Raw genomic sequence first — 27177 nt, 5'->3', positions numbered from 1 at the left:
ACCAGGGGGCAGACACTCAATGCAGGAGCTGCCCTCTGGTGGTCAGGGCGCTCTCACATGGGGGGAGCTCTGCTCAGCCACAAGCCAGGCTGACGGCTGCCAGTACAGCGGTGGTGGTGGGAGCCTCTCCTGCCTCCTCAGCAGCGCTAAGGATGTCAGACTGCAGCTTAGGCCTGCTCCCCGCTGGCAAGTGGACATCCCCCGAGGGCTGCCGGGCTGCCAAAGGGATGTCTGACTGCCATCTTAGGCCCAATCCTCCAGGGGAGCGGGCCTAAGCCAGCAGGTGGACATCTCCCAAGGGGTCCCAGACTGCGAGAGGGCACAGGCCGGGCTGAGGGACACCCCCCCCTGAGTGCACAAATTTTTGTGCACTGGGCCTCTAGTATATATATATATATGTATTTGTGTGTGTATATATATGTGTGTGTGTGTGTGTGTGTATATATATATACACACACACACACATATATATTTTAAATGTCAAAGGCACACAACTGTGAAAGTGCACGACATCTTTGGGGCTACAGCCAGCTGCTTGGTGTGTTCGGATAGTAAGGTATCTGGAGAAACAAGACGAGACTAAGAAGGCAAACTAGATTAGGACTGACAGTAAAAGGTCCTGAATGGTGCTGCTTAACCATCAGTAAATAGTTTTGTCGGCAAAATCCGTGACTGAAAAAGTTTAGGCAGCGACATAAACAGATGTGTAGTCCAGAACGATAACTCACTGGGAAGGATGATGGTGGGGAAGCTTAGCTGGGGGAGGGCACCTGCACCATTCTGGGGAAAGAAGAAATAACATAGTGCAGTGCGAGTGGAAATGCAGAATCAAGGACACAGGTTCCCAGCTTGGCCAGCAGGACTGGACCCACTATCAATCATGGGATGCAGAAGAAGGGCAGGAAGAAAACCAGGGAAGGAGTAGCAACCCTCGGAGGGCAGTTTCAAGAAGGAGAAAAGAGTTCTCCATGTCCTATGCTGCAAAGAGGTAAAGTGAAAACCGAAAGGGTCCCCCTTCCCTCCCCTCAACGGTGAGCTCCCAGGTGGGTTAGGCAGCAAGAAAACAGACGGAAGGTGTGTCCCGAGGGCCAGGGCCAAAGCTTTTCATTAAACTTTCCGCACCGCAGCCCCGGAAAGAGGAGCTCAGACCTGAGGCCGGGGAGAGGAAGTAAGGCTCCCCGGAGGGGCTAACCGGCGGGGGGCAACGCCGAGGGCCGGGCGACCGGTAGCTCAGGAGGAGCAAAGCACCAGAACGGCCCCGGGAAAGGAAGCTAACGGCTCCCTCCGCCTGCTCTGGCCCCCGGGTTTATTCCACTTACTCTGGTCTCAGTCCCTCGCAGCCGTGAGCTGTGGCGATCAAGACTCAAAGCCTCTGCCAACGGGGACCTAGGCACCCGAGGGGACAGAGTCCTTCCGCCTGTTTGGCGTCTTCAGCGAGCAGACCTAGAACAAGGCTGAGGTAGTCGGTAGGCAACTGGGGGGTCCGCAGGGCTCGGCCCCATCACTGGACCGGGAACCGCGTCCGACTAGCGCTCCCACCAGCACTCCAACCTCGCGAGATTTCCTTCCTTGCGTCACCGTGGGGGGGCTGACCCAAGAGATTTACTTGCAGTTTCTCCCTGACTTGCGCGAGAGGTGGGGGCGGGTCCAGTCTAAGCCCCGCCCCGTTAACCTACTCAGGGTTTTTTTCGCTTGGTTTCTCACAAAGTCTCGCGAGTTTTGCCAGGGAAACCGGCCTAGGTGAAGAGACCGAGAAGGGGAGCCCGGGTGGGAGGGCCTTGCGCTTCAGGGCCCGTGGCTGGTTTAGCCGGTGTTGTGGTTGGTACTTCGCTGATGGGGAGGCTCTCAGGTTGCCCGGAACATACTTCCCAATGGGTGATGGTGGAAAATTAGCGGGTAGGAAATCTTGAGGGTCGGAGGCATTTTTTTTTTCTCTTGGCTCCGCCCTCTTCCCCGTTCAGCGACCTGGGCGTCTGGCCCACCGAGGGGGAAGGGCGGCTTGGCCGGGCCTGTGCGCACGCGCGATCCCGGTGTGTGAGTGTTCGTGCTCGCGCGCACGCGCGCGCGCTCCCGCACTTAGGAAGCTGGGGAAGAAGCGGAGTGCTGAGCGATGAGCGGGGGAAAGCCCAGTCCCCTGCCGTGGGTACCAGACGCTCCTGACCGTGCGCTGGCCCTCCCCACCCAACCGGCAGCCTTTGCCTGAGCGGCCGTGGTCCATAGCCTCTGTGCGTTTCCACTTCAGGACCAGGCACGAAAGTAAGCTAACCTCAGCCCTGAGGTCTTCCCTACCCGCTCACCTTGTGCTGTCCACCCCGCACCCTCCCGCAGAGGGTGTCTCGATTCCTCCAAGAAGAGTTTTGCATGAAGGGGAAATGCGTGCGGAAGCAAGGAGAAGCCAATAGCAGGATCGTAAAAAGTCAGTTCGTGTTCATGAACACTTCTGCTTTTACCATGTGCTTTTTGAATGTGGATTGTCTATTAAGCATAAGGTTTTATTAACGAAGCAAGGGAGTTTTTATAAAAAAAAGTTTTAAGAGAGTTCCTCCTCCCCAGCCAGGCGCTTGGTAGCACCTAAGTTTTACTGTTCTGCATGGTCAATGACTGCGGTGGCTCGAAAGCTAAGGGGGGCATTGTGAATTTGGGGTCCTTTTCCGAATGCGAAGACCCGATATGCAGTTATGTTAGATGTCTGTTGTGTTTTGGTCTTCCCTATTGCTGTCACTTGTGTTTCCTGTTAATTCTATCCCCTTCCCTTTTCAGAAGTCTGGAGACTTTTTGGAGGGAAGCTCAAAACCGCTGACTTGGGTTAGTTTGGGAATTTGTATGTGATTGCTGTCAGTTAGCGAGGATCATCAAAAGTGTGTTTGAAAAAAGTATTTGTCGTGTATTATTGTTTGGTATTATGTAAGGGGATCAAGTACAATTATTTGTAAAAGTATTTTCTTTTGCTCATTTTAAATTCATTCAACAAGCAAAAAAAAAAATATGTATGGACTGTAATTTTGCCTGTGACTGATAGAGTGACAGCTTAATAGGATGTAGCTCATCCCTTGAATTGATACTTTGTGGTCAGGACCTCATTAAATCTTGTCCTTTGTTGAACACATTTCTTTGGATACTGAATCTTCCAAATCTTCTTGAAGAAAAGACACATTAGAAATAATGTAAGATTTAAATGTTATGTATAAGATATTTGGCTAATATATTTTATCCCTTACAGGTTAAAACAAAATGAAGATTTTTTCTGAATCTCATAAAACAGTCTTTGTTGTGGATCACTGCCCTTACATGGCAGAATCATGCAGACAACATGTTGAGTTTGATATGTTGGTGAAGAACAGGACCCAAGGCATCATCCCATTGGCCCCTATATCTAAATCATTGTGGACTTGCTCAGTAGAATCTTCCATGGAATACTGTAGAATAATGTATGATATATTTCCTTTCAGAAAACTGGTGAGTGTGAAGTACAAGCAAAATTTGGGGAATGTACTTAACTGCCTGTAACATTTTTTATATATGAATTTGCTGTAAATTTAGAACTGTTTGTTTACCACTTTAAAAATGTGATATGTAGACTTCTCCTTTGGGATTAAATATCATGTGTATTTAGTTGGGACCAACAGTAACAGCTAACAATTATGAAGCACTTACGGGTGCCAGGCGTATTCCAAAGGGCTTCATGTATATTAACTCCTCTAATTCTCACAACAATCCTATAAGGTAGCTACTCTAATTACTAGGATAGTATTCAAAGTATATAGTCACCAAAATGCAACAGGCACTGACCGTTGATTGTTACTAGCCTAAGCAGCAGGGATGTTGTCTGTAAGCAGTCTGTCAGACTGTGCTGGTATGTACTAGTACCATCTGAATATCAGCCTTTTTTTTTTTTTTATTACTGTCATGTTGGAGATGAAGCTGAGGTGGTGATATATTAGAAAATATATCAAATGATGACTGTTTCCTTTTGGGAGAAGGGTGCGATTATTTCATTTCACCTTACTTGATAATATTTTTTTTAAAGATTTTTTTACTGATTTCAGAGAGGGAGAGAGAGATAGAAATATCAATGATGAGAAAGAATCATTGATTGGGTGCCTCCTGCATGCCCCTCACTGGGGATTGAGGCCTCAACCTGGGCATGTGTCCTGACCGGGAATTGAACCATGACCTCCTGGTTCATAGGTCGATACTCAACCACTTAGCCATGCTGGCCCAGTGATACTATTTTTGTTTTGTTGAATTTTACTTAAAAATTTAGAATAAAGTCCAAATTAATTATTTTGACTTTCAGTGCCCTATGTGTTATGGCCACTGCCTATTGTTTTTGAGCTTATCTCCTGCTCTCCTGTCTGCTCCGAACTTCATCCTTTTAAGGGTACTCACTTAAAGGCGTTTGCGATTGCTGTTCACTACACCTGGAATTCTCTATCCCCAGCGCTTTCCATGGCTGATTTCTTTTGGTCATTTTGAATTTCCTTCAGTTGCAACTTGTGTAGAGAGCCCTTCTCTGTCCAACCAACCTGAAGTAACTAACCATCTTTTTCTTCACATTTATCACTCTGAAATGATCTTGTTTATTTGTTGGTTCCCTGCACTGCTCTCTTATCTTACCACACCTGCCAAACCTTGTTTTCCCCACATTGTGATAGAACTGTTTTATTCCTCACTATATTCCCATACTCCAGCGCTGAGAATAGCACCTGACATGTACTAGGCATTCTATACTTACAAAATGGATGAATGACTCAATCAACAAATCAGTGCTAAAGACCTCATATTATTTTATTTTTAATTCTTTTTACTATTAACTAGTAGCAAACTTTACATTTTAAATATGATGTGATCAGATGGAATTGAAGTTGAGTACTAATGATTTATTTGAAATCTATTAGGTGAATTTCATTGTGAGTGACTCTGGAGCACATGTTTTAAATTCCTGGACTCAAGAAGACCAAAATTTGCAAGAGGTATGATTCAGGTTTTGAACTGTGGCCTTTTTGAAAATTTCTCATCATTGATGTTTCAGTAATACTTTAATAAAAAATAATTTAAAAATTTTGATCAATATAGGATAATATATGCACATTGTTTAAAAACATCACCTAATACTGAAAGTGAAACAGCTATCTCCAATCCAGTCTTTCCCCACTTGAAAGCAAACTTTCAACTCTTGCTCATTTAGTATATACTTCCATATTTAAAAAAAAAAATTATTTTACTGCCATTTATCTACTTAAAGAAGTTTCCTTCTATTTCTAGTTTGTTGAAAAGGTCTTACATTTTGTCAAATGCATTTTCTTGTATTTTTGGAGATTATGTGATTTAAAATTTTCTGTTAATATGATATGCACATTAATTAATTTTTGGATTTTAAATCAACTTTGCATTCTTGAGATAGTGCCCTTGGTCATGATGTATAATTATTTTTATATGTTGCTCAATTTGGTTTACTAGTAGTAATTTGTTGAGGATATTTGAATCCATATTTATAAGATATATTGGTTTATAGTTTACTTTTCTTGTGATGTCTTTGTCTGACTTGTGCATACTCTTGTCACCATAATTGTTTTCCCATTATTTAGCTAATGGCAGCATTAGCTGCTGTTGGGCCCCCTAATCCACGGGCAGATCCAGAATGCTGCAGTATTCTACATGGCCTCGTTGCAGCAGTGGAAACCCTCTGTAAAATTACGGAATACCAACATGAGGCCCGTACTCTACTAATGGAGAATGCAGAACGTGTTGGCAATAGGGGGAGAATAATTTGCATTACTAATGCAAAAAGGTGAGACAATAACAGTAACTCTTTCACAGAGGGAATTGTACTCTTTCACGGCTTTTATTTTAAAAAGTAGGGACAATATGTTAGCATTTAAACGTATCACAAGTGGCCTTTCTAGTATTGAAGCTTTGTTTATCCAATTCTAAAATAAAGACTCATCTCAGTGAAAACTTTAGATTGTCATCATGTAGGTTAATTTGACTTCTCACTAGTTTTTCATTTGGTTACTTGGTGTTGTGAATGAGCACCTAAAAACAATCCTTACTGAAGTAATGTTAAATACCTGTAGCTGAACAGTGTGTTTAATTTTTTCTCTTACTGTTTATTCCTTTAAGTTTGTTGTATCTTTTTTATGCCACTAGTGATAGTCATGTGCGAATGCTTGAGGACTGTGTTCAGGAAACGATTCATGAGCATAACAAGCTTGCTGCAAATTCAGATCAGTGAGTATAATCTACATTTGAAATAAATGTTAAATTTTATAGTCATATATTTCATTCTAATTATTTCAATAATTTTAATAGAAACATAAATTTTTCTTGAATTCTCTTCTGACTCTACAAATTAGCCAAAAGATATGTTCGGTCATAAATTTTATTCCCTATTTTCCCTTTCACTTTAAGATTTTACTTTTTTCCCCATAGGAAAGGTGATCAGAACTATAACATAATGTATAAATTTATAATGCATATTTGTTTTGATAGCTTGCTCTCATATTCTTTCAAATTTATAAAATGAATAAATTATCAGTGGCATTATTCATTATGGACCAAAACAATGAATTGCAGTATATGAATTTTTTTTAAAGCAAAAAGCTATTAAAAATATGTTTTGGGCTGTTGCAATGTGGAGTCTAAATTAGATTGAGCTATTATTAATCTCCTTAAGCGGAGTACTGGTATTATTGTTAATAAATAAGATTATTCTCACTAGGAGAAGCATGCTGAGGTATTTAGGAATGAAGTATTTCCTTTGCAATTTACTATCTATGGCATAATAAAAAAAGTGTATGTCTATTTAGGTATATAGAGAGAACAAATATAGCTATCACTTAGTGAATCTAGTTTAAGGATATATCAGTATTCATTGAATAGTATCGTTATTTCAACCTTTCTGTAGGTTTGGAAATTTTAAAATAAAAAGTTGGGGGAAACTTTTTAGCATTACAAGTTCTGTATTCTTCGAATAATCAGTTATAAGTCAAGGTTAGTATTGTCTGGTTTTGTCCTTAAGAAACATTAGTAAAAAGGAAACTAATGCACAATATATTAATTTTCTCTGTGACAGTTATATATTGAAAATTATACCTGATTATAAGAATTTTCTTTTTATTTTATCCTTTAAACACAAAAATTATTTTTTGCATTTGAATTTAATTAATATAAATTATTCATTTAATGTTCATACAAGTACAACAATTATACAGTTTTTCTAAATATTTAGCTTTTGTGTTAACAGTAGTATCTGATTAGAGATATGCTGTTTTGGTAAATATAACTCTCAATAGTTTATCTGCCTAGAATCTTTACATTGAATGCACATAGTTTAAAAACATCACCTATTACTAAAAGCAAAACAGTTATCTCCATTCCAGTCTTTCCCCACTTCCTAGAAGCAAACTTTCAACTCTTGCTCATTTGGTATATACTTCCACATTAAAAAAAAATTTTTTTTTACTGCCATTTATCTACCTAAAGATGTTTCCTTCTAGTTTGTTGAAAAGGTCTTAGATTTTGTCAAATGTGTTTTCTTGTATTTTTGGAGATTATATGATTTAAAAAATTTTCTGTTGATATGATATGCACATTAATTAATTTTTGGATTTTAAATCAACTTTGCATTCTTGAGATAGTGCCCTTGGTCATGATGTATAATTATTTTTATATGTTGCTCAATTTGGTTTGCTAGTAGCAATTTGTTGAGGATATTTGTGTCCATATTTATAAGAATAGTATGTATTTTTATATTCTAAGTGAAAGTTTTTCTTTAAGTCTCATGCAGATTCAGAAGTGTGAGCTGGTTTTGATCCATACCTACCCTGTTGGTGAAGACAGCCTTGTATCCGATCGTTCCAAAAAAGAGGTAAGTGCAGAAGTAATAGAGAAAAGATCATTTTTAGTTAATAATAAATGCTGACACGGGTTAGCATTATAATGATCACATTGCCAACATTTTCTGCCAAGAAAATACAAGGTGGGGCAAAGCAGGTTTATAGTTGTAAGTACACGAAACACATAGTTTATTATTTTGCATTATTATTTATTAATTATTGTGTTATTTATTAATTATTGTATTTTTTTATCAGAACAACTATAAACCTACTTTTGCCATACCCTGTATTTACAGTTTCAAAGAACCTGTATAGCAAAACACCTAGTTTGGTTCTTTGTGTTATAATAGTACATTTTATAAGTGTTTTCTGTTTAGCCTTGTCTGAGTGGCTCAGTTGTTTGGAGCGTCATCCTGTACCAAAAGGTTTTGGTTTCAATTCCTGGTCAGGGCACATACCTAGGTTGCGGGTTCAGTCCCCAGACGAGGTGTGTATAGGAAGCAACGGATCAATGTTTCTCTCTCTCCCTTCCTCTCTCTAAAATATATAAAAACATATCCTCAGGTGTAGATTAAAATTTTTTTTTCTTTTTTGCTTGCCTTTTGACATTTAATTAAATGTGTTGTAAAACCATACATAGTTTGCATTGTTCCTAAAATTTCAATTATTGCGATGGGTTTCAGTTGCTTTAATGATGTTTTATTCCTTAAAAGTCTTTTTTTTCCTCATTAGAAAAGTAATATACTCTAATAAAAATACACTCTAGTAACATAGAAATTAACTTTACCCAATCAGATGGGGGAAAAAACTAATTTCCAACCTTGGTTTTCCTTTTTAAATAGATTTGAACATTTTTGAAGGAAAAGATAAATCTGTTGATTGTTAAAAGAATTTGCATCACATAATATTCTCCATCAGTGGTCTATGTATTTACCTAATTGTATTAAATGTGTATGTTTTTAGGTTCAGGTTTTTCTCTTAGCCTTATTTAATATAAACATGTGAAGTATTACCTTAGTCTATGAATGCTTGGTAGTTAAGTGATATTGCTAGGTCATTAGCTTTATTGTTGTGTTTTTAGGTGATTTCCAGTATAAGCCCCCTTTTTACTAACTTGTACCTGCATCTTTTGATAATGTGGCAATATGTTGGCTTTACTTTGTGATAGCTAAAAAGCTTATTTACAATAAATATTTTTACCCTGGAATGAGTAAAGTTTTGTGTTACCTTGTTGTAAGTAAAGTTTGGCTGCCTTATCATAGTTATTGGTGATAAAATATGATGTTTGTAGTGATTTCCACATTCCTTTTAAGTAGTTCTATCTTTCGGGTGTTGTCTTCTCAAAATGAATTATTTTTCTACAGTATTTCTATGGGCCACTTCAGATCCATTTTGCATATAGATAAATAGAAGTAAAATTATAAATGAAAATATATATTTAAATCAACAACTCTAAGTTTCAAGAGGACAGGGAATTTGCCTGTTCACTGCTGTATCCTCCAAGAGCTCACACAGTTTCTAGCATATAATGTAGTAAATTCTGCTTGGTACCTATTTATTAAATGAATAAATGAATGACTGTCTGAACATTTATTGCTAAAATAATGATCATTAGTGCCTAGCCGGTTTGGCTCAGTGGATAGAGCATCGTCCTGCAGACTGAAGGGTCCTGGGTTCGATTCCAGTCAAGGGCACATGCCTGGGTTGCAGGCTCGATCCCCATTAGTGGGTATGCAGGAGGCAGCTGATCAATGATTCTCATCGCTGATGTTTCTATCTTTTCCTCTCTGAAATAAATAAAAATATATTTTAAAAAATAATGACCATAGTTAATTTATGGACCTTTGTATTTTTCCAAATTCTATAAAATGAAAACAGTCACTTTTTATGGGTTGAAGTAAACTATTTAGCACTCAGTTACAGTGTATTAATGTTTTATGGATGGTTTTTTTTTCTCATACTTTTCTGTAGTTGTCCCCTGTTTTAACCAGCGAAGTTCATAGTGTTCGTGCAGGACGGCATCTTGCTACCAAATTAAATATTTTAGTACAGCAACATTTTGACTTGGCTTCAACTACTATTACAAATATTCCAATGAAGGTAGGCAGCTCTTTTTCCTGCTATTTTGAAAGCTCTGTTTTTGCTTTTTAAACATTTGTTTGACATATATTATTTATTTTAATTGAACCTTAATATTTTTCTCCCCATATCATGTTTTCTGTTTTGCTAGCCCACATTCAGTGTCTTTGACCAGGTCAGTAAGTACTGAAAAGCAACAAGAAAGGATCACAGAACAAAATGCTGTATTTTTCTCTCTAATAAGAACACTCAGCTTTTTTGTTTTTAACTATGTTCTCATTATTTTCATCAAAGTATAATCTCTATCTTAAACGACCACTTTTTCTGTGATTCTTTTTCTGACAGTTGTGTTATTAGATTTTCCTTACATTGTGTATTCTAGTTGGTCTTTTATTTTCTGTATTTTTGTTTTTGCCCAACAAATATAAAGGTGTTTGTAACTAATAAGTCTGACTAAGGAAAAATAGCTCATAGTTTTAAATAAGTTTATTACCTTACCTGAAAAACCAAAGGTGTGAGTCTTAGGATTTTATTAATGGATATTCTTAGGAACCTGTTGCCACCTGTTCCTTTTCATCATAGTATCATTAGCTTGTCTAGAACTAGCACAATGCCTGGCCCATAATAAGCTTTAAATGAATTTTCACTAAGTGGAATTAATTTTAATTTTATTGATTATGTTTATAAATAAAGTAACCATCATATCTAAAAATGCAAAGAGACTTTCTTATAAGTCCCAATTTCATTGTTTTGCCACCATATGATGAACACTAAATTGCATAGAAACATCTTTGATTATTAATTTTCTCCTATACCATTGCCTGGCTCTTTAATAGAAATTGTAACTTTAACCCATAGAATGGTTTGGGTGTAGAAACAACAAGTAAAGTAGCGTAATAGGTGTACTTTATTATACACTGAGTGGCCAGATTGTATGACCGGTCAGATTATTATGACCACCCCATCAGTACAATGAAGTGAATTAGTTATGCAAATAATGATGATAATAAAACCTTGAGAGTATTTGCTTAGGAAGTTTTCAATATTCAGTATTTTTGGAAGTGTCAATGAAGTACTGATGGGGTGGTCATAATAATCTGGCCAGTCATAATAATCTGGCCACTCAGTGCATATAATTTCATGAGTTATAAGAAAAAATAGTCTGAGGGTGACAGGTACCTTGCTCTTATAATTTGATTATATTTGTGTGCTGCTGGTGTGATTCTTTCTTCAATCTGTTTTTTTCTTGTAAATAGATAATATCAAAATTCCTGTTTACTATTTAGGAAAACTAATAAACTTGTTTATTAGTCAGTATTTGCTGTTTTATATGATTGACATTTGTTAATTTATTGTAGGTATTTAAAGATGCTGCTTCCTCCTTTAAACAATGATTTCACTTTCAATATATATAAACTATTTCAATTGCATTATATTTGTTTACAATTTGTGTATATTTGCACAAGACAGTGCATTTGGAGTAAAAAAATTTCTAAAATTTCTGGATTAATCATGTGTTAATTCATGACATAATATAAGAAAAATAATTAGATACTGTATTACTGATATATAGCGAGTAGTTTTTTAATAGTTTATATTTCAGTGGAAAACTGTTGCATCTTTAAATAGATTAATTACTGAGCAAACTATACCATTATTGTAGATAATTTTCGTCCAGTGTATTTTATTTCATTGTAAACAAAGAGCAAAATTAATAGTTAATAAATAACTTCATTCTTTGGAAAACAAAACCAAGTGATTTTAAATTTTGCTTTAAGGAAGAACAACATGCTAACACATCTGCCAATTATGATGTGGAGTTACTTCATCACAAAGATGCACATGTAGATTTCTTGAAAAGTGGTGAGTAAGAGACACTGGAAAGTCTTAATTTGTGAGATCTAACATATGGAAGCTTACAAACAACTTTGAGGTGCTCTTCAGTAAACAAACCTGATTGACTTTAGTTCATTCCTTTCCAAACTTATTTGACAATGTCACCTATTAATGGTCATGGAACTAAGACTAAGCTATTGTGATAGAGAGCCATTGAAGTCATGTCATAGTTTTTCTTTTCTAGGCAAACCGCCTTGGGAAAGGGAAAAGAATAGGAGCCAACTTGAAAGGGTGATTGACTTACAACTTATAAGCCCGGATATAAATCAGTTGTTTTGAAATTTAGTGATATTTTTTTCCTCTAAAAAGTATGTGACTCAGTAGGTTTTTTTCTCCCAAAACAGATTTCCGCAGCCGTATCAGCATGGTTTAGGACTCTGGAGCTAGGAGATAACAGTTTTAGCCAAAGCTTTGCCACCAGCTAGCAAATCCTATGTGTTTCTACACTTCAGTTTATGTACTTATATATTAAAGACTAGAGGCCCAGTGCACGAAATTCGTGCACGCTGGGGTTGGTGTCCCTCAGCCTGGTCTGCACTCTCTCGTAATCCAGGACCCCTCGTGGGATGTCCAACTGCTGGTTTAGGCCTGATCCTGTCGGACATCCCTCTCACAATCCGGGACCACTGGCTCCTAACCACTCGCCTGCCTGCCTGATCGCCCCTAACCACTCGCCTGCCTGCCGATCGTCCCTAACCACTCACCTGCCTGCCGGATTGCCCCTAACCACTCTGCATGCCTGCCTGATCACCTCTAACCACTCGCCTGCCTGCCTGATCACCCCTAGCCACCTTTGCCTCAGCCCCTGCTGCAGGGGCTTCGTCTGGAAGGACGCCCGGAAGGTTGTTCGACTGTCTGGTCTAATTAGCATATCACGCTTTTATTATTATAGATGTTAGCCCTAGCCAGTTTAGCTTAGTGAATAGAGCGTTGGCCTGCAGCCTGAAGGGTTCCAGGTTCAATTCCAGTCAAGGGCATACCTCAGTTGCAGGCTCAATCCCTGGTCCTGGTTGGAGTGTGTGCTGGTGGCAACCAGTTGATGTGTCTCTCTCACATCAAAGTTTTTCTTTCTCTCTCTCTCTCTCTCTCTCTCTCTCTCTCTCCTCCCCCCTTTTTCCTTCCCTCCCTTTCCCTCTCTCCCCCTCCCTCTCCCTCTCCCTCTCCTCCTCCCTTCCACTCTCTCTAAAAGTCAATAAAAAAAATCCATGGGTGAGGATTATCAAGAAAATAAATAAGTAAATAAATAAAGCTAGATTAGATGAACTGTAATATTCCACCCATTTCTAAACAAAAATTTCTAACAGGAGAAAAACTATTAAGGTAAATAAATGTATTCATGTTTAACAAAGGAATGTAAATAACTTGTTTTTGAAAATATAATATATGGAAATTACTAAGAATCTGTGAGATAATATCAGTTTTTAATATGTTTATTTTTAAAACTTAGAAAAATAGTAAAAATATTCTTTGTAACACAACCTTTTCCTCTAAAATAGTTGTTGATTGACATGGACACCATATGCAAAATGCTATAGTAGCAATAGGGACAGAGATGTGTGGGAACACAGGGTTTGCATGTAATTATATCTCTGAGTCAGGCAAGCTTTACAGAGGAGGTGATATTAGAGCTGGATTTTGATGAGTAGGCCTATACGTTAGCCCAGATATCTTCTCTAAGCTTCAGGTCTATACAGAGGGTCCACAACTTACAATGGTTTGACTTACGATTTTTATATTTTTCAACTTTATGATGGTGAGAAAGTGATACTCATTCACTTTGAATTTTGACCTTCTCCCGGGCTCAAGATGTGTAGTATGACACTCTCGTGATGCTGAGCAGCAGCAGCAAATTGTAGCTCCCAGTCCGCCTCTTGATCTCGAGGTTAAACAACCGATACTGTACAGTGTGCTGTGTTGCCAGCATTTTTTGGATATTGCGTTCTGAGCACATTTAAGGTAGGCTAGGCTAAGCTATGATGTTCAGTAAGTTAGGTGTATTAAAAGATGTCTCTTAGGCACCTATTACTCAATATACTCAAAACAACCTACGAACTTTGCCCTCTTTCAGTGAATGACCCTATTGCCTATTCAGTTATATAAGGCAGAAACCTCAGAGTCAGCTTTAAGACATCTCTCTGTCATTCTTCATATCTAATCTATCACCATATTCTCTTTTTTCTTTTGGCTTAAACAACAGAAAATGTATTTTCTGTTCTGGAGGCTAGAAATGCAAGATCAGGTTGACTATGCAGTTGATTTCTTCTGGAGCCTCTCTCATTGGCTTGTAGATGGCTGTTTTGTCTTCAGATGGCTCTTTATATTTGCATATGATCACATTTACTTGATTTTATCTACCAAAGTATCTCTCATACATTTACATCTGCATATCCATTACTATTACATCTCCCTATTAATAGTCCAGCCTAATATTTTCTTACCTAGTACCTATAATAGCCTCCTTAATGGTGTGTCTAGCTACTCGACCTGCTAACTAGAATATCTTTCACGATGTGAATCAGGACATACTCCCCTTACCTTAAAACCCTCTAATGCTTTTCTGTTGCCCTTAAAATAAAAACAATTTTAAATGTCTTAAAAGGCCCTGAAACTCTTCATGCTCTCACCTGCCACAATATTTTGGCATCTGCTGTTTTCCTTGCGTGAATACTCTCCTTCATTTCTTTAGTTATTTTCACTTCACCCTTTTAGAACTCAAGTTACTTTTACTTCTCGAAGCAGCCTTCCCTGTTGTCTCAACATAGGTCAAATCTCTCTGGAAAGTCCCTCATAGCGCTCAATATATCTCCTTTAGAGCTTTGTCAATTTTATAGTTTGCATTTATTCATTATCATCTATAATAATAAAAGTGTAATATGCTAATTAGACCAAATGACCTTCCCGATGAAGTCGGGGATGGGAAGGAAGCCCGGGTCCCGGGTGCCAGAGGGAAGCCGTTGCTGTCAGCCGGGGGAAGGAAGGCCTACTCTTGCATGAATTTTGTGCATTGGGCCTCTAGTTTTATTAATATCTGTTTACTGTAGACTGCATTTAGGCAAAAAATGCTTACTGTTAAGTATTATACATTCGTAACTTTCTAGGTCCCTAATTTTATGTTTCTGCTCATAAATTCATTAGGATTCAGTATAACTAGTGCATTTTAGATTCCTGAAGCTTTTTTTAAGTACTTATTTTATTATTTAACTAGAGGCCTAGTGCATGAAATTTGTGCACTCTGGGGGGCATCCCTCAGTCCGGCCTGTGTCCTCTCGCAGTCCAGGAGCCCTCGGGGGATGTCCTACTGCCAGCTTAGGCCCTCTCCTTGGGGAGCAGGCCTAAACTGTCAGTAGGACATCCTTAGCACTGCCGCAGAGGCGGGAGAGGCTCCTGCCACCGCTGCTGCGCTCACCAGCCATGAGCCCGGCTTCTGGTTGAGCGGCGCTCCCCCTGTGGGAGTGCACTGACCAGCAGAGGGCAGCTCCTGCGTTGAGCGTCTGCCCGCTAGTAGTCAGTGTGCATCATAGCAACTGGTCGTTTTGCCTTCAGTCGATTTGCATATTAGCCTTTTATTATATAGGACTAGAGGACTGGTGCACCAATTCATGTATGGGTGTGGTTCGGCCGGCCTGCCCTGATGGGGGCCGATCGGGCCAGACCAGCAGCGGGGCGGGGACGCAGGAGGTTGGCCAGCCATGCCCCCGATTGGGGGTTGGGGGTGGGACCGGCCGGGGAGGGGCCACGGGTGGTTGGGAGGGCTGATCAGGGCTCCAATCAGGCTGGTTGGCCGCCGCAGTGTACATCATAGCTACCGGTTGTTCTGGTCCTTCCAACGTTCCGGTCGTTTGGCTTTTATATATTTAGATGGTGACAGAAGGGAGCAATTGCAGTCTTAAAATTTCAAAAAGTGTGCTCGCTTCGGCATCACATATACTAAAATTGGAACGATACAGAGAAGATTAGCATGGCCCCAGCGCAAGGATGACATGCAAATTCGTGAAGCGTTCCACATTAAAAAAAAAAAAAAATTCAAAAAGTTTTGCTATTGCCTTTCAGTGCAGTGATTGGGATGATTAAATTAATGAGAAATTTAGCGGGAAATCAAATACTTACTTTAATCATAGGTAATATCCAAACTCTATTTGGTATTTTTCTAGGAGACTTCATAAAAAAATGTTCTCCCAGAGGTATTTTATAAAATTTAAACTCTTTCAGAAATCTTGGGTAAACAATTTGAAGTTTATGGTCTTAATGTAATGTTACTGTTTCTCTGACTCATTTTTAAAGGTGATACCCACTTAGGTGGTAGCAGTAGAGAAGGCTCGTTTAAAGAAACAATAACATTAAAATGGTGCACACCCAGGACAAATAACATCGGTAGGTATTTTAAAAGTTTCTTAAAGTGTTACAAAGGGCTCATTAATTTGCTTTTTTTGGAGTTTTTGTTTTTCATTGTTATATGGCTTTAAGAAACAAGTATGTGTTTTTTTCTCTTTTGTGGAAATATTCGTTTATATTCTTTGAAATCAGTATTTTCTTCTATTTCAGAATTACACTATTGCACTGGCGCTTATCGAATTTCACCTGTAGATGTAAATAGTAGACCTTCTTCCTGCCTTACTAATTTTCTTCTAAATGGTAACTTTCATCATTTAATTGTTTTGACTGAGATTATTACAAGGGAAGTCATGAACTCTGGAAAAGCCATTTTTTTCAACATAGTTTAACCATTTTATTTCCCAGAACTGCTTTAAAGTTATATAATTATAAATACCCTTAACTAGTTTACTAATGTTTAAAATTAAGATGACTTTATGTCTTTCAGGCTATTGTATCCAAGTAAGTTTTATTTATATATTCTTTTGGTATTTTTAATTTAAAATTTTACCATTAAAGTCTGCATGTTTTGTTTTTCAGATAGTATATAGTACAGACCATTATGTTGGCCTATTGAATTTTAAATTATACAGTGTATATGGACTTATTTTTCTTTGAACACTATACCTTTACCATAAACATTTTAAATATTATACTATGTTATTCTTACACACATGGCCTTAAATCCCTGGTTTCCTTGTGTGAAAAAAATTTATTTTTAAAATTTTTATTTATTGATTTTAGAGAGAGGAATGGAGAGAAAGAGAGAGGGAGAGAGAAAGAGAGAGACATCAATTTGTTGTTCCACTCACTTATGCATTCATTGGTTGATTGTTGTATGTTTCCTGACCGGGGATCAAACCTGCAACCTTGGCATATCAGAGCAACACTCTAACTAAAGCTACCCAGCCAGGGCCTGAAAAAATTCTTTAGAAAACCAAATTATTGGATTTCATTTACTAAATCTAAACTCTAATAGCTCCTCTTAATAGAGTCTTATGATCAACTCAGTTTTTGAATCACTGATAAGATGAGTTGGCCAGCCTTTATCATAAGATTATTTTCATAGTTATATTAAGCACAATTTGATTATCAGACTATGTAAAGTCCAGATTAAATAACATTTGGTCATGTGAAATAGAAAGTAGTTACAATAATAATGCTGATAAGTAGGTATTGTGGAAGTGAATTTAGACTTTATTTTCTCCTCCAAATGTTTTATAGCTTTGACAACTTGAGGGTTATCCAACACTTGTCTCACTTTTCTTCTTGATGTCCAAGAGAAAAATTTCATATGAACTTGTAATTGAATGAAGAATATAACCAAACATTATATTAGAGACCACTATATTTATGTTGGAAAACCACCTGTATAACTATGTAAGCTTGGAGTGACCAAGAGAAAGCTGAGGCTAGAATTCAGACTTTTTGAACTTGAAACACAGAAAAACTAAATTAGCAGTGCTGGTTAAAATATGAGGGTTAATAAACAAAATGAAAAAATCTAGACATAAACCTTAGGGGAAAAAATAAGAGCCCGTTTGAATTTCATTACTTTTGACAGGTCGTTCTGTTTTATTGGAACAACCACGAAAGTCAGGTTCCAAAGTCATCAGTCATATGCTTAGTAGCCATGGAGGAGAGATATTTTTGCACGTCCTGAGTAGTTCTCGATCCATTCTAGAAGATCCGCCTTCAATTAGTGAAGGATGTGGAGGAAGAGTTACAGACTACCGGATCACAGTAAGACTCTAATATCTATAAATTTTATGATTTGAGTGTATTCTCATTCAGCAAGTAGTTATTGAATGCCTATTATATGCTAAGATCTGTGACGAAAAGGAGTTTGAGAAGTTGATTATTTATTTTAATTAGCAGTACTTGCTTGAAAGAGCGGTTTATCAATCTGTAGTCTTCCTTATGTATTCAGTGTATACTTAGAAGTATCTGAATAACATTGACATACTGGAATTATAGAAAAGAATAGAAATTGACTTGAGCTAATATTTTAAGTGGAACTTTATTTCTAGTAACTTAAATGGCAAACAAAACATTTCAATTAGATTGCTGCTAATTTGAAATAACACTAAATTTTTGTGTTATTTAAGGATGCCTACAAAAAAATTTGTTTCTATTTTTGGTAGAAATTCCATTGTTCTGATTTTAATTTTTCACTCCTCCTCTCCTAATTTATATTCGGTATTTTATTGCTATCTTTTTTTAAAATATATTTTATTGATTTTTTACAGAGAGGAAGGGAGAGAGATAAAGAGTTAGAAACATCGATGAGAGAGAAACATTGATCAGCCGCCTCCTGCACATCTCCCACTGGGGATGTGCCCGCAACCCAGGTACATGCCCCTGACCGGAATCGAACCCAGGACCCCTCAGTCCACAGGCCGACACTCTATCCACCGAGCCAAACCGGTTTCGGCATATTGCTGTCTTTTTTTTGAGGTGGTTGTGAAAATTAAATGTGATTGATGTGTATGAGTGCATACTTTGTAAGCCAAAGTGTTATATACTGTAAGTAATTGTTTTTGATTAGGCTTTTCTTTATTATTTAAATTTTGTTAATAAGGAGGAAACTAATAAATATTTATTGTAGAAAATTTAGAGATATAGATATATTTAAAAGAAAGACTATAAATTACTTATAATTCCATCATTCAAAGAGTGATTCACTAATTCTTTTTTCTGTTTATGATACAAAAGAGTTAAATTATAGAAGTGAAGAAAAGTGGGTGGTAGGGGGAGCTGTAGGAGAAAATGCTTTGTTGCATATCACAGGACAGAAGACATCAGGGAAACAGACTGTTACATGTAATCCATACTGAAACATTAGAAAATAGTTTCTAATTTTATCTTATTTGGTTATCATTAGGATTTTGGTGAATTTATGAGGGAAAACAGATTAACTCCTTTTCTAGACCCCAGATATAAAATCGATGGAAGTCTTGAGATCCCTTTGGAACGAGCAAAAGATCAGTTAGAAAAACACACCCGTTACTGGCCTATGATTATTTCTCAAACCACCATTTTTAACATGCAAGCGGTAAGTGTTAAATAGTTTCAACTGCTCTTCTAGATTATTTATATATTCTTTTCAGAGACCATTTCTGAAGCAAAGAATAAAATATCTGAGTTTACTACAGTTAAATAGTAACAGAAAATTGAAGTGAAAGTTATATATGATCTCGCCACAGTGATGTTTAAAATCAATTGAAGTTCTGCCTACATGCTTTGATATTTGTTTTTCAAGACAGATTTTCTTGGTTTGTTTTTTTTAAATGTGACAGGTAGTTCCATTAGCCAGTGTTATTGTGAAAGAATCTTTGACAGAAGAAGATGTGTTAAACTGTCAAAAAACAATATACAACTTAGTTGATATGGAAAGAAAAAATGATCCTCTACCTATTTCCACAGTGGGTACAAGAGGAAAAGGCCCTAAAAGGTAATTTTTTTCTTTATATATCATATTGACTTGATACATAGTATATTTTAAGTTATTCCATATGTAAATTATGTTTATGGATGTGTATATATACATATAATTGAGGTGAAATGCTATAGAATAGCAGAATTGGATACATTATAACTGAAAATTGTACCCTTATGTTTACGAAGAGAAAATAAGTCCATGTTTAATGATTTCCTTTTACTTTACCAGTAGAAAGTGACATTTTAATATTATTTAAAGAGTATTTCTAAGATTGTTATTTTAAATCTTTACTTCAGAGATGAACAATACCGTATCATGTGGAATGAATTAGAAACCCTTGTGAGAGCCCATATCAATAACTCGGAGAAACATCAAAGGGTCTTGGAATGTCTGATGGCCTGTAGGAGCAAACCCCCAGAAGAAGAAGAACGAAAGAAACGAGGAAGAAAGAGGGAGGACAAAGAGGACAAGTCAGAGAAAGCAGTAAAAGATTATGAACAGGAGAAGACTTGGCAAGATTTAGAGAGGTGATTTTTGATATTAATATAGCACCATGGTGCCTTTTGGCATATCACATTCTGCATATAGATCAACCCTCATTTAATAGAAGTTCATTTAATATGTATTTATTTCATTTATAACTAAGATTTTGTCATTCTTAAAATCGAAAAGATCTTAGACTTAATGATTTTATTTACGATTAGGGGCAAAGATAGTGTTTAATTTTTATCCTAATTAACTTGTGAAAATTATAATTTAGGACATTTTGGTGTCAGTATTTATGTTTTATGAATATCAAAGACATAGTTTTATTTCTTTGTCAGTAAATATTATTGAATACTTGTGATATGCCAGGCATTTAGCATAAGATTACTGCCTTGGAAGTACATACAGTGTTGCGCTAGAGATAGGCAAGTAAGTTAGTGATGATGACAAAATATGGATGATGCTGTTATAAAAATAGGCAAAGATGCCCTTGATAGCACAGTGAAAGAGCATAGTCCTAATTCTGAAAACCTTTCTCAATAGTACATCTTTTTCCTTAGTTTGTGATCTATAAATAAAAGTATCGTAACATATTAACTGGCTTTGTCTTCTAACTTCTTGCCAGAAATCAGGCAAAGAACCAGGTAAATATTAAAATGGCAATGTGGTATGTCCCTTAAAACAAATCAGAACTTATTATGAAAAAATTCAAAGATTTATTCTACTGTGAATACACATTTACCCATCATCTACTTTGAACAATTATCAGTTAATGGCACATTTCACATCCACTCTCCTCACCACCACCACTGTCCAACTCCACATGGAATATTTTGAAGCTAATTCTAGAAATTATATTATTTCATCCAAAAATAAGTAGAATGTAGAACATTTTTATTCTCTTGACCTTAGAAGTTCACTTCTTCCTTAGAGCCACCAAGCTTCTGAAACGGAATTGGCTCGCTTTAAGAAGAGGAGGGTAGAAAAAGAAGAGTGGGGGGAAAGTATTCTCATTCAGACCCCCCTATTATTCAAGTAGAAGTCTATATATTTTGAAAGTGTTTTTGTTCCCTTGGAAAATTCAAAATAAGCTTGGAATTAAGTTTCTAACTTGTGGAATGTAAATACATGTCCACAGTACATAAACTAGGGAACAAATAATAGTAAATTACTTACTCTTTATAATTTGAAGTATTATTTGGCCTATATCTTTAAATATTAAATTGTGATATTTCTTCCAAATATCACTTTTCTTTTTGATGTTAGCTTCTTAAATTTTTCTCCATTTTTTTCATATTTTGCAGCAAACTACATTACTGAATTATTACACTATTATGATGAAGAAAAGGGGATACTTGTGTTTAATTCATTAAGTTCTCTTAGCTGATTTTAGATTGGCATTTAGCTTCTGATTAGTGTCTAGGTTTACTTTGTAAGAGCAGCTATCTTTTATTAAGACAGTCTAGTTTAATTATTGAACCATTTCAATTTCTAAATATTTAAACTTTAAATTTTATTATTTGTCCCTCTAAAAGATTAAAAAGCATCTTAGAACGTGGAAAAGAAGAATTGGCTGAAGCTGAAATTATAAAAGATTCACCTGATTCCCCAGAACCTCCAAACAAAAAGCCCCTTGTTGAGATGGATGAAACTCCACCAGTAGAAAAATCAAAAGGTAAGGTAGAACTGTGATAGCTATGTTTGTAAAAAGCTTAGTTTTGTTTTGTGCAGTGTTATTTAATACTAGAGGCCCTCGTGCACCTGTGGGGTCCCTCGGCATAGCCTGTGGGAATTGGGCCGAAACTGGCAGTCCAATACCACCTGCCACTCCTGCTCATCCTGGTCCCGCTCTCTGCTGCCACCACTGCTTGGTAGGCTTGGTGCCGCTCTGCTGTGGTCTCCGGGCTGCAGCAGCCATCCATGAGCCCTGCATCTGGCGCCCATCGGTCATCTGAGTGGCGGTCCCGCTGTGGGAGCACACTGACCACCAGGGGGCAGCTTCTGCATTGAGTGTCTGCCCCCTGGTGGTCAGTGCACATAATAGCAACCAGTTGACCAGTCATTCGGTCGTTTGGTCACTTAGTCTTTTATATATATAGATAGATTGTTGTGTATATCAGGAAGAGCTACTAACTGTTCCTGTTGTTTAGGGGATTCTTTGTTTACAGCCTTGAAGATAGGCAGCAGATATATTTGTCAGTATTAAAAAAAAAAAAAGCAGTGCCACACCTTCATTAATGAAGCCTTTGGAAAATAAGTACTTATACTCAAAAGTTTGTGTTTTAAGAAACTTTAATTATCTAAACTTGAATCTGTTTATGTTCCTGACACTATACGAAGTGCTAGGTTATTTAAGACAAACTCTTTTTCTTAAGCCCTTACTGAATTTAGGGAAAAATCTAATATCACCCATCTATCTATATAAAAGCCTAATATGCAAATTGCCCCCACGGGAGTTCGACTGGGAGACCGATTGCTCGCTATGACATGTGCTGACCACCAGGGGGCGGTATGGAATGAAGGAAGGCCCCGGCTGGCAGCCGGCAGCTGGGGAAGGGAGGCCCCAGCCTGCAGCCAGAAGGCCCTGATTGGTCCTCATCACCGGCCAGGCATAGGGACCCTACCAATACACGAATTTTGTGCACCAGGCCTCTAGTCCTATATGATAAAAGGCTAATGTGCAAATCGACCAAACGGCAGAATGACTGGTCGCTATGACACGCACTGACCACCGGGGGCAGACACTCAATGCAGGAGATGCCCCCTGGTGGTCAGTGCGCTCCCACAGGGAGAGCACTGCTCAGCCAAAAGCCAGGCTCTTGGCTGGCGAGCATTGTGGCGGTGGCAGGAGCCTCTCCCGCCTCCACAGCAGCACTAAGGATGTCCGACTGCCAGCTGCAGGGAGTGGGCCTAAGCCATCAGTGGGACATCCCCGAGGGCTCCTGGACTGCGAGGGGGTGCAGGCTGGGCTGAGGGACCTTCTCGCCACTCCCCACCCCTCGCGAGTGCACGAATTTCATGCACCGGGCCTCTAGTATATTGATAAAATGTGGTGTGAATAATTATCAGTAAAACTATTATAAATAATATTTTTATTATAAAGCCTTTTCTCTCTTTATACTTAATTTCTTCTTCAAGGAATTCTAAGCATCAAAGATATGACTTGGGTTTGGGAGCTTCTGAAATCATTGTAGGCCTTAGTTATCTTGAAGGAAACTGGGTTTAGTCTTTTTAGGATAAATGGGAAATGGTATGACAAAGGACTGATTTCTTGCCATTATGCCCCACCAAAGGTGATAAGACCTCAGGGCTGGCCAGATTACAATTATTGGCAGCTCATTTTAGGGAGAAGGTAGGCTTGCTTGTTTTTTATATACTTCTGCTGTAGTGTGCATATTGTTCTACATGCTAATATTCTCCAATTCACTGATTTCTTTGAAATCAGAGATAAGGGTGATCTTATATTTTCCTCTCAGGCATTTGCCAGGATGCCTGGAAATGAATAAATGTATTGATAAATTATTCTACTCCTCATATGCCAAAATATGCCACTATTGATTAGGATGAGAATAGGTTTAATCTAAACAATGCTTCAACATTGCTTGGAAAATAGAACTCAAAATTATTTATAGTGGCAAAAAGTTGCAAACAACCAAAACACATATTAGTAAGAAAAATGATTAAATGATTATTTGTCCATTGGGTGAAATTTATGTAGCCCAAGAATAATTACTACCACAAATGCCCACTCTTTCCTCTTGCTAAGGTACAGGAGCGAAAGTAGGTTTACAGCTGTGAGTACACAAAACAATTTATTCTTGTATTATTATTTATTAATTATTATATTACTAGAAGCCTGGTGCATGAATTCATGCACAGGTGGGGTCCCTCTGGGTGGCCTGCAGGGATCAGGCTGAAACCCGCAGTCTAACACTGCCTGCAGCTCCTCCCTGCCACTCCTGCTCATCCCAGCCCCACTGTTCCTGCTGCAGGCTCACGCCCAATCAGTCCCGATTGGGAGAGGCTTGTGCTGTGGCAGCAGCACCCGCCAACCATGAGCCCTGCATCTGGTGCCCTCCCGAGGGGACTGGCCTGCGGGATCGGGCTGAAACTGGCTCTCCAACATCCCCCGGGGGGTCCCTTCCTCTCAGAAATCAATAAAAATATATTTAAAAAAATAAAAATAATACTCTCAACTCCATTTTGAGTTTCTTAAAAAATAAGTTGCAAAGTATGTGTCAGTGTTCATATTTTTACACTAACATCCTAATTGCTCCAGCAGCATTTGTTGAAAAGCCTATCCCCTCTTCATTGCATTGCCTTTGTACTTTTATCTGAAATCAGTTGATTTTATATGTGGGAATCTATTTCTGGGTTTTCTTTTATGTTCCATTGATCTTTGTGTCTGTCCTTTGCACTACAATACTATCCTCACTACAAGTCTTAAAATCAGGTGGTGAGTCTTACTAACTTTTTTCTACTTTTCAATATTTTTAGCTATTCTAGTCCTGTTGCCTTTTCATATTGTGCAGAAAAGAGTTAACATAGCAAGCCAGAGGCTATTAACATTAGAAGAGCCTGCTTGCAGATTTGGCCCTTGGCTGGCATCTGGGAATTTGGCTTTTATTTATTTACTAGAGGCCCGGTGCACAAAACTCGTGCACTTGTGGGGGTCCCTCAGCCTGGCCTGTGCCCTCTCACAGTCCGGGAGCCCTTGGGGATGTCCAACTGTGGGGAGCGGGCCTAAACCCACAGTCGGACATCCTTAGCGCTGCTGCGGAGACAGGAGAGGCTCCTGTCACCGATGCTGTGCTCAGCAGCCAATAAAAACCTTCGACTCTAAGTCCTAAATGGGCTTTTCTGTCAATAGTATTGTACACACGTGGCTGTATTTTTGCTGCTGGTGGGAGTAGGCACTTTGTGTGAACCCTCATTGGAGGGAGAGAGCACAGAGAAAGCCTACAAATAGAGTCCTCTCACTTTTGCCTTCCTGATCTGCTACGTATCCTTACTATGTTGCTCTAATGATTCTTCGCTGTTGCTTTAACTTTATGTTTAGTCATTTGAGACCGTCCAGGAAATCACCAAACTAGTAGGTGGTCTTGGGACCCCCTAAACACATACATTTTTGAATAAGGTGAAGATGATATTGCTTTAATTGTATAAAACAATAGATTTAAAGGTAAATTGTTTAAATTTATAAATTTCAAAGTAATGAACTATCCTACCTTTTCCTCTTCTTTCCAATATAACATCAGGACCAGTGTCTTTATTAACCTTGTGGAGTAATAGGATCAATACTGCCAATTCCAGAAAACATCAGGAGTTTGCTGGACGTTTGAACTCTGTTAATAACAGAGCTGAATTATATCAACATCTTAAAGAAGAAAATGGGTTTGTATTATTTATTGTTAATTGCCTTATAATAAGTTAAAATATAATGAATATTGCTTGTTTGTTATATTCAGCAATTTTTGTTATAATATTATGAACCAATATATATTAACTATAAAGAGAAAAAATTAACATCTTTGATTCTTAGTACTTGTAAAAGGCATGATTACTAGTATATTGATTGTAACTCTAAAAGTTTTTACTTAGAGCATTTTTTTCATTGCTCAATAAACATCAAAAAGGGAAAAATCATAGAGAAAACTTAATATGTAATACTGACTATAAAATAATGGAGGAAAATAGTTTTTGATTAAGTAGTACAATATTAGGGAATTTGTTTCAATTGAATAAATCTCAGGTTTGATCATTTTAATCTCCTTTTTAGAAGAACTTTCGATAATGTGTGGCAAAGGAACCTCTAGTGAAAAAAGAAATACATCTTTTACTAAATATCAGAAGTTTTTTTCCTTAGTTTTGCTTGCAGAAGTATAGTTGAAAAAGTGGTCTTTGAAAGGAAACTGGGAAGGTCACTTAATCTCTCTGGGCCTCAATTTTCACTATTCTGCAAAATGAGGAAGTGAGACCAACTAGAGCAGCGGTTCTCAACCTGTGGGTCATGACCTCTTTGGGGGTCGAACGACCCTTTCACAGGGGTCGCCTAAGACCATTGGAAAACACATATTGAATATATAATTACATATTGTTTTTGTAATTAATCACCGTGCTTTAATTATGTTCAATTTGTAACAGTGAAAATACATCCTGCATATCAGATATTTACATTACGATTCATAACAGTAGCAAAATTACAGTTACAAAGTAGCAACAAAAATAATTTTATGGTTGGGGGTCACCACAACATGAGGAACTGTATTAAAGGGTTGCAGCATTAGGAAGGTTGAGAACCACTGAACTAGAGGAACCCTAACCTTCGTTCTTTTCTAAGGTGCTGATATTCTGCTTGATGAATATATGAGTTTAATTTCATATGAAAGGTATATAAGGAGAAAAAATATATGGATGGTTAATGTTTCATTTTACCTATTCATTTTTCGCCTTCTGTTTTTCAGAATGGAGACAACAGAAAATGGAAAAGCCAGCCGGCAGTGAAGAGTGACTTGAGGAACTAAATTTACTATATTGCATAAATATTTTGGGCAGAATTTGATATAAGTACTTTTACAGCAAGATTGTATAGTTATGTTGCCTGGACTGGTTTTTACATTTTTAAGATATTTCAACTAACTTTATCTTTTTTGTATTAATTGTAAGATTGGCACATATGTCAAAAAAATACATTTGAGATTTGTCCTCCCAAATCACACAAATTTATTTTATGGTAAAAGGTTTTCCCTCTGGAAATGTTTTTTAAAAAATTCTTAGGCTTCTCTTTGCCAAATAAAACTATTAAAAATATCTGAAATGCAAAATATTGGAGTATTCCTTTAGAAAAATATATTTATTTAATGACTGACAACTTTTAGAAATTAAAATTTATCAGAATTTAGGAGACATTTATAATATTTAGTATAAAATTTTGCTGGTTAGTCTATAACATATAGTGCTTTTCAAAAAAAGAATGTTGTTTTTTATTTTAAATTATTTTTATGTTGCCCATTTAAAAACAAAATTTTCAGGTAGTTGGTGTAAATTTATATTTTCTCATATTGG

The 27177-nt window shown here is 37.5% G+C and overlaps 2 protein-coding genes across 11 annotated transcripts in view; one reads left to right on the top strand and one right to left on the bottom strand.

Annotated features, from left to right (window-relative positions):
• The window catches only part of FGFR1OP2 (FGFR1 oncogene partner 2), a 22326-nt gene extending 20754 nt beyond the window's left edge, over positions 1 to 1572 (bottom strand). Inside the window, exon 1 of the mRNA XM_014544280.1 lies at positions 1320 to 1572. The gene's annotated coding sequence lies outside the window, so the exon portion shown is untranslated. The remainder of the gene's footprint in view (positions 1 to 1319) is intronic.
• Positions 1 to 26936, top strand: part of ASUN (asunder spermatogenesis regulator) — a 28680-nt gene extending 1744 nt beyond the window's left edge. The window contains exons 1-19 of one of the 10 annotated variants that reach the window (XM_014544272.1): positions 1747 to 2256; positions 2761 to 2805; positions 3221 to 3456; positions 4899 to 4973; positions 5589 to 5791; positions 6151 to 6231; positions 7780 to 7870; positions 9810 to 9938; positions 10069 to 10092; positions 11696 to 11780; positions 16095 to 16184; positions 16356 to 16445; positions 17749 to 17927; positions 19069 to 19239; positions 19484 to 19638; positions 19923 to 20153; positions 21648 to 21787; positions 25371 to 25506; positions 26577 to 26936. In XM_014544272.1, coding sequence (XP_014399758.1) covers positions 3232 to 3456; positions 4899 to 4973; positions 5589 to 5791; positions 6151 to 6231; positions 7780 to 7870; positions 9810 to 9938; positions 10069 to 10092; positions 11696 to 11780; positions 16095 to 16184; positions 16356 to 16445; positions 17749 to 17927; positions 19069 to 19239; positions 19484 to 19638; positions 19923 to 20153; positions 21648 to 21787; positions 25371 to 25506; positions 26577 to 26616 — 2145 coding nt within the window. In that variant the 5' untranslated portion in view covers positions 1747 to 2256; positions 2761 to 2805; positions 3221 to 3231 and the 3' untranslated portion in view covers positions 26617 to 26936. Of the gene's footprint in view, positions 1 to 676; positions 989 to 1714; positions 2417 to 2760; positions 2806 to 3220; positions 3457 to 4898; positions 4974 to 5588; positions 5792 to 6150; positions 6232 to 7779; positions 7871 to 9809; positions 9939 to 10068; positions 10093 to 11695; positions 11781 to 16094; positions 16185 to 16355; positions 16446 to 17748; positions 17928 to 19068; positions 19240 to 19483; positions 19639 to 19922; positions 20154 to 21647; positions 21788 to 25370; positions 25507 to 26576 lie in introns of those variants that run through there. The other 9 variants (XM_014544273.1, XM_014544276.1, XM_014544271.1 and 6 more) reach the window with 9 other exon arrangements.
• The last annotated feature ends 241 nt before the right edge of the window (positions 26937 to 27177 follow it).

This window comes from Myotis brandtii, unplaced genomic scaffold (genome assembly GCF_000412655.1).
Source record: "Myotis brandtii unplaced genomic scaffold, ASM41265v1 scaffold358, whole genome shotgun sequence".
Classification (NCBI taxonomy): Eukaryota; Metazoa; Chordata; class Mammalia; order Chiroptera; family Vespertilionidae; genus Myotis; species Myotis brandtii.
The sequence above is the reverse complement of the archived record's forward strand: the minus strand, read 5'-3'. Positions and strand labels throughout refer to the sequence as shown.